The sequence below is a fragment of the Orycteropus afer genome, unplaced genomic scaffold (assembly GCF_000298275.1).
Source record: "Orycteropus afer afer isolate SDZICR_OR568_19922 unplaced genomic scaffold, OryAfe1.0 scaffold00294, whole genome shotgun sequence".
Classification (NCBI taxonomy): Eukaryota; Metazoa; Chordata; class Mammalia; order Tubulidentata; family Orycteropodidae; genus Orycteropus; species Orycteropus afer.
Genome location: NW_006921881.1, coordinates 1453442 through 1463433, shown reverse-complemented (window position 1 = coordinate 1463433; position 9992 = coordinate 1453442). Strand labels below are relative to the sequence as shown.

The 9992-nt window shown below is 44.7% G+C and overlaps 1 protein-coding gene across 1 annotated transcript; it reads left to right on the top strand.

The window, feature by feature from the left end:
- The first annotated feature begins 8658 nt into the window (after window positions 1–8658).
- Window positions 8659–9600, top strand: LTA (lymphotoxin alpha). Its single transcript, XM_007951372.1, has 3 exons — window positions 8659–8757; window positions 8844–8949; window positions 9188–9600. Exons 1-3 carry the CDS (start codon window positions 8659–8661, stop codon window positions 9598–9600), a joined length of 618 nt encoding a protein of 205 aa, XP_007949563.1.
- Window positions 9601–9992: the final 392 nt, after the last annotated feature.

Genomic DNA, 9992 nt, shown 5'->3' with positions numbered 1-9992 from the left:
CATAACATAGTCCATAAAGACAGTGTTCTGCATCCTACTTTGGTGAGCAGCCACTGGGATCTTAAAAGCTTGCGAACAGCTATCTAAGATGCAACTATTGGTCTCTTCCCATCCAGAGCAAAACAGAGTGAAGAAAATCAGACTCAAGGAAACAATTAGTCCAAAGGACTAGCTTCCACTAGTCTGAGACCAGAAGAACTAGATGATGCCCAGCTACCATCTCCAACTGCTCTGACTGGGATCACAATAGATCCCAGACAGAGTGGAAGAAAAATGTAGAGCAAAATTCAAAATCATAAAAAGGACCAGACTTACTGGTCTGATAATAGGCTGGTGGAACCCCCAAGATGATAGCCCTTAGATACGTGTCAAACCTGGATCTGAACCCCCTCTTGGATATCACCTTTTAGCTAAACAATATAACATACAACAATATGAAATAAACAACACTGCTTGGGGAACATACTCCTGAAAACAACCAACCATACACAATCAAAAGGGCAGCATTTACCCAAAAACAAAGTTTGGAAGGCAGGAAGGGGCAGGAAAGATGGGCAAATGGAAACAGAGAACCCAGGGAGGAAGTGGGAAGAGCACTGTTCCATTAAGGGGCTTGGAATTAATGTCACAAAACAAAATGTGTATGAATTGTTGAATGGGAAACTAATTTGCTCTGTAAACTCTCACCCAAAACACAATAAAATTTTTTAAAAAGAAAAGAAAGCGTCTGCCTTGAGCACAGTGCTTTTTAAAAGAATTATCAATATGGGATCGTATGCATGTGAGAGCTGGACAATGAATAAGGAAGACCGAGGAAGAGTTGATGCTTTTGAGCTGTGGTGCTAGTGAAGAATGCTGAAAGTACCATGGACTGCTAAAAGAACTAACAGATCTGTCCTGGAGGAAGTGCAGCCAAGATGCTCCTTTGAAGCGAGAATGGCCAGACTTCGTCTCACCTACTTTGGTCATGTTGTCAGAAGGGGCAATTCCCTGGAAAAGGATGTCATGCTTGGTAAGGTGGAGGGTCAACAAAAGAGGGGAAGGCCTTCAATGAGATGAATTGACAAGGTGGCTGCGACAATGGGCTCAAGTATAGCGGGGATCATGGAGCTGGCGCAGGATCGGTCAGTGTTTCATTCTGCTGTGCATGGGGTCGCTATGAGTTGGAAGCGACTCGACAGCACCTAACAACAACAACAACATATGGGATCAAATTGACAACAGCAACTTGAAAGTTTAGATAGAAAACTTAGTGATTAATGAGTTTATGTTAATAGGGGAGGAACAATTAAGGAGGGTGAGAATGATTGCCCATTACTTGAATAATGTAATAAATATCACTGAATTGTACATGTAGAAAATGTTGAATTGGTGTATGTTTGCTCTGTATATTTTCAACAACAGTAAAAATAACAACAGAGCACCATAACAACAACCCACAATGACATAACATTACACTCCCACTTTCACTCACTCACTCACCGCCGTGCAGTAGGATCCAACTCATAGCTACCCCTCCTTGGGTTCCTGAGACAGTATCACTACGGAAGTAGATTGCCCAATCTTCTGAGGAGTGGCTGGTGGGTTTGAACCACCAGCCTTCTGGTTAGCAGTCGAATGTCTTAGGCACTACATCACCAGAGCTCCTGCACTCCTGCTAGGATGGCTAAACTAAAAAGAAAATGAAACAAAAACAGAAAATAATAAATGTTGGTGACGGTATGGGAAAATTAGAACACTTATCTGTTGCTGGTAGGAATGCAAAATAGTGCGGTGTGATGGTTCCTCAAAAAACTAAAAATAGAACTAGCATATGACCCAGCAACTCCACTTTTAAGCATATACCCAAAAGCCTTGAAAACAGAGAATCAAAAAGAGACTTGAACACCAATGTCCACTGCAGCACTATTCACAGTAGCCAAAAAGTGGAAACAGCATAAATGTATATCAGCAAATGAATGGATAAACAAAATATGGTACATACATACGATGGAATACTTACTATTCAGCGAGTAGGAAAAATGAAGTCTTGATACATACTACAATATGGAGGGAGCTTGAAGACATTATGCTAAGTGAAATAAGTCAATCACAAAAGGACAAATACTGTATGATTTCACTTATGTAAAAAGATAAGAAAAGATAAATGTATAGCAACCAAAGTTTATTAGTGGTTACCAGGGGCAGAGAGGGGAAAGGAAGGTTAAGGATGATAGCAAAATCACATTGGTTAAGGTTAAAGTTGCACAGCCAGTTCTTATAATTGCTGACAATAAATTTCATGCTTGTGAAAAGTTGAATTGACAAAAGTTGGGTGTTAGCTATATTTACAACAATAACCAAAAAAGGAGACTCCTTATGTACAACCAACACTTCATGGGATTTGGTTCCTTGATTTGGAGGTTTAGGGTTATGGTTCTATGGGACATCCAAGTTAACTGGTCTAATAATGTGTTTAGTGCTTCTGTTTTACCTCTTAGTTCATTGTGTAGTGCCTGGAGTTTTAAAAGCTGGCAAGAGGACATCCAAGGCACAACAATTGGTCTCTATTCACCTGGAACAAGAGAAGGAGAGTCAGGCATAGGAGAGGGATACGGAATGTGTGGCTAATTGCCTCCATGAACAACTGCCTCCTTTGCCAAGAGACCAGAAGAAATAGATGGTGCCTGGCTATCATTACTGAACATTTTGATCAAAGATTCCTTAGAAGAATCCTGATCGAAAAGGGGGGAAAATGCAGAAGAGAATTTCATATTCTCATAGACTCAGGTACAAATATTTAAGAAGATAAGATTTTGGACTTAGAATTAATTGAAAACTTTTGGGGTGATGGGTTAGGGTGAATGTGTTTTTATGTGGGAAGGACATGAACTTTGGAGCAGGAGGAAAGGGTAGAATGCTATGGATTGAATTGTGTCCCCCAAAAAATATGTGTTGTAAATCCTAACCCCTCTCCTTGTGGATGTAATCCAATCTGGTAATACAGTTTTCTTTATTATGTTAATGAGGCCATATCAGTGTAGGGTTCTTTTTTTTCTTTCTTTCTTTCAATTTTATTGTGATTTGGGTGAAAGTTTACAGAGCAAATTCATCTTCCATACAGCAGTTCACATACACTTTTTCTCATGACATTGACTGTAATCTCCCACAAAGCAACAGCTCTCCTCCCACTTCCTCCCCATGGGCACCTCTTCTCTGTGTCGTTTCCTTCCATGCATTCCTCCCCCCAGCTGTCTCCCTGCGCATACACAGCCCTTCTATTCTCCCGTGATTGATTTCTCTGAGTGTATCTACTTAATGTAAATGTTCAGCTCATATGCCTATCTTTTGTTTGGCTGGAAGTCATGGGAGTGGGTTCAATTCCAGACTTGAAAGGCATCTAGGGGCCATAGTGTCAGGGATTCCACCAGGCTCTATCAGACCAGCAAAACTAGTCCCTTTTTTTTTTTTTTTTTAATGATTTTGAGTTTTGTTCCACATTGTTCTCCCACTCTATCCAGGATCTCTCACATAGATCCCCCTCCAAGTGGTTGACAGTGGTAGCTGGGCACCATCTAGTTCTTCTGGTCTCATAGTCGTATAGGCTGAGGATCACATAGTGTACCAGTCCCTTGGGCTACTTGTTTCCATGTGTCTTTGATTTTCTTCATTATTTTTCACTCTGGATGAGGAGAGATCCATCATTGCATCTAGATAGCCACTTGCAAGCTTTTAAGATCTCAGTTGCTATTCACCAAAGTAGGATGTGGAAGAATGTTTTTGTGTAGTATATTATGCCAATTGAGCTGTGATCATGGTCCTGAGCCCACAGGTCCAACTACTTTGCTCCCTCTGGGTAGCTGGCTGTGGCCAAGAAGTGACTACCTTGTCAGTGTAGGATGTTCTTAAACCAATCTCTTTTGAGATATAAAAAGATCAGATTAGGTAGAGGAGCAAGGGTGCATGAATGGGGAAAGAAAGATGGCACATGGAGCTCACCAAGAAACACCAAAAGAAAAGATTTTCCCCCAGAGCAGACAGAGCCTTCTCCTAGAGCTAATGCCCTGAATTGGAATTTCTGCACTCCTAAACTGCAAGAAAATAAGTTTTCTGTTCACTAAAGTTATTGGTGGCACTGTAGTTACAGCGCTTGGCTAGCCATCAGTTGCTCCACATGAGAAAGATGTGGCAGTTGGCTTCCATAAAGATTTACAGCCTTGGATACCCTAGGGGTCAGTTCTACTTCATCCTACAGGGTGCCTATGAGTCAGAATTGACTCTCTGGCAGTGGATGAAGCCACTCACATGTGGTATTTCTGTTATAGCAGCATGAGGTAACTAAGACAAGAAGAATAAAGCTAATTTTAGATTTGTGGCTCAAATTGGGATTACATTCAGAGTCATGTTTAAGTTTAGAGTTAGGAATAGAGATGAGTTGGTTTCAAAATCAGCCATAGAGACAGGGTTGGGTTGGTTTAGAGGATAAGTTTTATTTTGGGGTTTAGTTATTGGGATGCATATAGATTTGAGGTTATGGTTACGGTTGAGGTTGAGTTTGACTTGTGATTTGGGTTGAGGTTAAATTTGGTCTAGGGTCAAAGTTATTATTGAATCCCATTTTAGGTTTCTGGACTAGATTCAGATTTGAGTCAAATGTTATTTCAGCCTTATCTGGAAGCCTCAGAGATTTCACTAGTTTCTCCGCAGAGACCATTACAGAGCCTGTATTTCCCTGAGTTTGGAGCATAAGACTCCAGTCATCACCCCTCCCACCCAGGGAAAGCCCCAAACCAACTGCCGGCCTCTTCAAAAAAGAAATAGAATTTCACACAACCTCTGAAACTGAGATTGAAACTGAGATTGGCCCATCTCAGCATCCTTCAGCACTTTGCAAATGCCTGTGACACAGAACTTCAGCTTAGTTCTTGTCCTTCCTTCCTCTCTGTCCCTCATGCCTCCTCATCATTCCTCCTTCCTTTCCTCTTTTTGTCTCCCAGTGCTTCAGTATTAGATGACCTAAGTTTCTTCCTTTCCTTCTGTTTCTCATGGTTGATTACAACATCTTTTAATATATTGGCTGAGATCTCTAAGACCATTTGCTCATACCATTAGAGAGGCAGAAAGAGACAATAGGAAGGAAGCAGGACCTCCAGAGAAAGAGAAACAGTGATTTTTTTCCACAGAGATAAAGTAAGGAGTATGGATCAAGAGGAAAGCTGACAGTGACATGAGATACAATAAGGTTAAAAGAATAAGAAGAAGCCAAGATACAGACCAAGAAATTTAAAAGATGCATCCTTGACCTCCTTCTTCTTCCTCCATCTCATCTGGTCAGCCCACAAGACCTGTATGTTTTGCCTAGAAACTCTCTCCTCTTTTCTGTTCTCCTGCTGCTGTCTTGATATAAATGCAGGCCCCCATCATCTCCTCCCTAGGTTATTGCAAAACCCTCCTAACTGGCCCCATGCTTCTGGCTTCACCTCCAGCCCTCCAAGTCCCCTACCCCAATCCATTCCTCATGTAACTATCAGGCTCATTTTTCTAATATACAAGCCTGAGTTAGCTCTTTCCTTGCTCAAAACCTTTGGTGGTTTGCCATCATATTTAGAATGAAATTCAAACTTCTTTGCTTGGTTTTAAACCCTTCATAATATGTTCTCAGCTTATTTATCAAGCCTCATCTCTGCTCCTTCCATTGGTACCCATTTATAGATCTCAGCACACTTCATGCTCTCTCTTACCTTTAGTCTTTGCACATTTTTCTGCTCATCTGGAGTGCTCTTTCCATTTTCTTTGCCTTAATAATTAACTTCAGCCCAAATCACAACTCAATAACTATTACCTCCCCGAGGCCAGGTGTGATGGCTTTTCTTGGAACTGCCATAATCTCACTGCCATGGAACTTAACACACTTTGTTGTAGTTATCAAATAATGTGGCTGCCTCTCACACTGGTCCTTGAGCTCCTGGCGGTCATAGGACTGTCTTTTGCTTGTGTATCCCCAGTGCCTTGTAGAGTTGCTGTCGAGTAGATGCCACTCATGATGACCTCAAAAGTGTCAGAGTAGAACTGTATTTGATAGAATTTGAAATGGCTGATTTTTTAAAAAGTAGACTGCCAGACTTTCCTCTTGAGGGACCTCCAGGTGGACGTGAATCTCCAACACTTTGGTTAGCAGCCAAGTGCATTAACCAGTTGCACCACCTAGGGTATCTGCCTTGTGCAAAGTGCTCAATAAATGTTTGTGGAATAGAGAGGAAGCTAAATAGGTGGGATGAGAAAGAAGAGTAAGAATAGCTAAGAGTAGTAAGGCATGAAGGACAAAGGGTTAGGGCCTTGAGGAGGGGAAGGAGAACAGAGGAGAAATAGCTCAGGAACACCCTGTACGTTATTTATGTCCCACAGGGCACCAAGAACCCTCAGGAACATGGTGCCTGAGGAGATTAGCAATGCCCTGTACAACAGTAGGAGGGCTTTAGCCTCCATCTCCTCCATCCCCTCCCACACCAGCCCCTCCAAAACTGTCCAAACAAAATCATAACAATATCAGTAATAGGAATAAAATATCTGAGGTGGCCAAATGACATTTTCTCAATCTTATGAATAGTGAATAAAATCATTTTCAGAAACTTTGTTTTTTAAAAAAACCTATAACTTACAGACCAGCCCAGGGGATGGCCTCGGGCCTAAGGCAGTCGCCTGCCAAGTGCAAGGCTGATGGTTCAAACCCACCAGCCGCTCCTCGCAAGATAGACTGGGCTGTCTATTTTGGAAGGAAGGTTGGGCAATCTACTTCTGTAGTGATACTGCCTTGGAAACCCAAGGAGGAGTCGCTATGAGTTGGGGTCCGACTCGACAGCACATAACAACATAACTTACAGGCTAAGTGAAAAATGGATCATGTTCCTATTAACTTTATTCACGTTAGCCAACAACTAGAAACGAACCAAATGCCCAGCAGTGGAAAAATGGATGAATAAATTAAGAGTATATTCATGCAATAGAATATTTGAAAAACACTGCAGCTAAAAAACACTCAAAAACATGGGTGAATTTCAGAAACACTGTTGAGTGAACAAAACCAGACACATGAGTACATTCTATATGATTTCATTTATAAGAAGTTCAAAACTATGATGATACTAATATACAGTGATAGAGGTTAGAGAGTCATTCGTTACCTTTGGAGGGTATCAGCTGGGATCCTGAAAATACGTTGAACTGGCTGATGGCTATATGGCTAATGCATATGTAAAAAATAATCAAGTTATATACTTAAAAGGTATGTATTTCACTGTATGTAAGTTCTACATCAATGAAAAAGAAAAAGTCTTAAAATGGGGGGGGGGAGCCATGTATTGGCTCTGCAAACGCAATTTCAAGACAAATCCCTTAGCTGTCCCCACCCCATCCTAGGTCACCACCTTCCTGCTTAGAATTCCAAAGCCTCCACTTGCAGGGAATCTCAGAAGTTATTTGCCACATTCCTCGAGTCTGGAGTGTGCATTTGTTTTGGATTCCCTGGTCTTATCATTGAGTGCCACCTGAGGTCAGGGTGAGGTTGAGAACATCCATCAGGAGTGGGATGAGACCCCAGCTCACATGAGTACATGGCATCATCTCTGTACGGGAATGATAAAGTCTATCTTTCAAAACAGGGTACTTTTGAGAGCAAAAAGGGACTCTTCATATTTTCACTAGGACAATAGGAATAAACCAGGATGTCTCAGGCAAGGGGTAGATAATGGAACTTTTTGATATAAAAGCTGCCACCTGGAAAGTACCCATACTTGGACAAATGTGACTTGAGCAGGTTGGGACAAGGGCAGGGTGAACACGAAAGAAATGGAGGCAGACAGGACTGCCTTTAATCTGCCAAAGGTGTAGAAATGTTCTACATGATCACTTTTCAGGGAACCGGGCCTCCAGCCCACACCCCATTTGCTCCCCGCTTCCTCTCTGAATTTACTGTCCCTTCCCTGGAACTCCTAAGCCGGGCCCCTCACCTTGGCCCTCCCAGCCCACGGTTCCCCTGACCCCACTCCCTTTCCCAGAACTCAGTTGCCTGAGCCCCCAGCCTGCGGTTCTCTCCTAGGCCTCAGCCTTTCCTGCCTTCGACTGAAACAGCAGTATCTTCTAAGCCCTGGGGGCTTCCCCGGGCCCCAGCCCCGGCCTAGAACCGCCCGCCGCCTGCCACGCTGCCACTGCCGCTTCCTCTATAAAGGGACCCAGGCGTCCGGGCCCAGGGGCCCCGAACAGCAGGTGAGACTCTCCCACTTCATCTCCTTTGCTGCCTGGCAGTGGACTCCTGCCCGCTCGTCCTGACTCTTGGTCTGCTCCTGGTCCCTCCTGCATCTCAGTCTGGGCCCCAGCCTGCCTGTGGCGTTGGCCTTGGTGGGTTTGGTTTTGGTTTGTTCCCCTGTCTCTGTCTGTCTCTGTCTCTGTCTCTGTCATACATCTCTGCTTCTGCTGCTCTGTTCCTTTCTGCTCTCTGTTCCCTTCCCATCTCTGTTTCTCTTTCTATCTGTCTCCCCCAGCTTACTTTGGGGTTTCCCTGACTGCATCTTGTCCCCTTCTCTATCGCCCTGACTCTCGGGGTGGCTGTCTCCATGGACAGGAGGCCCTCTTCCGCAGCGTGCCCCGCCCCACTCACTGTTTCTCTCCCTGCAGGTTCTCCACATGACACGACCAGGGCACGTCTACCTCCTGAGGGTGCATAGCACCCCCCTTCTCTTCCTCTTTCTGGGGCTGCTGATAGCTTTGCCATCTGGGACCCAGGTGAGATAGCAGGAGAATGGGAATTCCTGGGGTGGCTCAGCTGAGGCTTGGGTCCTGGAGCCCCCTCTAACGCTCTTCTCTCTTAGGGGCTGCCTAGGGTTGGCCTCTCACCTTCAGCTGCTCGGACTGCCCAGCAGCATCCCCAGAAGCATGTCAACTCAGGCACTCTCAAACCTGCTGCTCACCTTGTTGGTAAGCATCCACCTGACTACCTAGACATCTAGCTCCCACCCTTGCTCTAGCCCCCAGACTTCAAGCATCCACCTTATTTCTGCTCCAACTTCCCCTACCCCCCAAGGACAGAGGTATCCAGCTTTCACCTATCCCCTAACCATCTCTCAGGGCCTGAGTCCTCTAGTGCCTGCTTCCCCAGGGACTGAAACCTCTGAGCCCCCAGACCCTTAACCCTTGCCCCCATGCTTCTTCCTAGGAGACCCCAGCACCCAGACCTTGCTGCGTTGGAGAGCAAACACAGATCATGCCTTTCTCCGCCATGGCTTCTCTTTGAGCAACAATTCCCTCCTGGTCCCCACCAGTGGCCTCTACTTTGTCTACTCCCAGGTGGTCTTCTCTGGAGAAGGCTGCTCCCCTAAGGCCACCCCCACTCCTCTCTACCTGGCCCATGAGGTTCAGCTCTTCTCCTCCCAGTACCCATCCCATGTGCCTCTCCTCAGTGCCCAGAAGTCTGTGTGCCCAGGACCACAGGGACCTTGGGTACGCTCAGTTTACCAGGGGGCTGTGTTCCTGCTCACCCAGGGAGACCAGCTATCCACTCACACAGCTGGCATCTCCCACTTACTCCTCAGCCCCAGTAGTGTCTTCTTTGGAGCCTTTGCTCTGTAGAATTTGGAAAAACCCAGAAAGAAGAGAAAAATTAGTTGCAAGGCCTACTCCCCATTTTGCCTCCATTCTGACATTTTCAAGGATTACCACTACCTCTCCTTCGACCATTTCAACAGTCTCAAGTCTTCCCCCACTCAAGTCACCTGGAGCGTCCAAGAAGGAATTCTGAGCACTCGGGGAACCACACCTTCCTGAGCCACCCTGGAAACTCTGCCAAAGATTTCAAGCCTGCCTAGAAATTCCCAGCCCAGAGCTATCTATTCTGGTCTAGGTGGGGCTTAGATCCGGACATGGAGGAAGAGCAGACATTTGGACGAACTTGAGTGGATGATTGGAGTAGGGAGGGGTAATTATTTATGATGAGAAAATTAAATTATTTATTTATGAAAGAT

Bases quoted from the DNA above. Each gene is read 5' to 3' on its own strand.
- LTA (XM_007951372.1), top strand. From the start codon at position 8,659: ATGACACGACCAGGGCACGTCTACCTCCTGAGGGTGCATAGCACCCCC. The intron at 8,758-8,843 runs GTGAGATAGCAG...CTTCTCTCTTAG, and splicing joins CTTTGCCATCTGGGACCCAG to GGGCTGCCTAGGGTTGGCCT. The intron at 8,950-9,187 runs GTAAGCATCCAC...GCTTCTTCCTAG, and splicing joins ACCTGCTGCTCACCTTGTTG to GAGACCCCAGCACCCAGACC.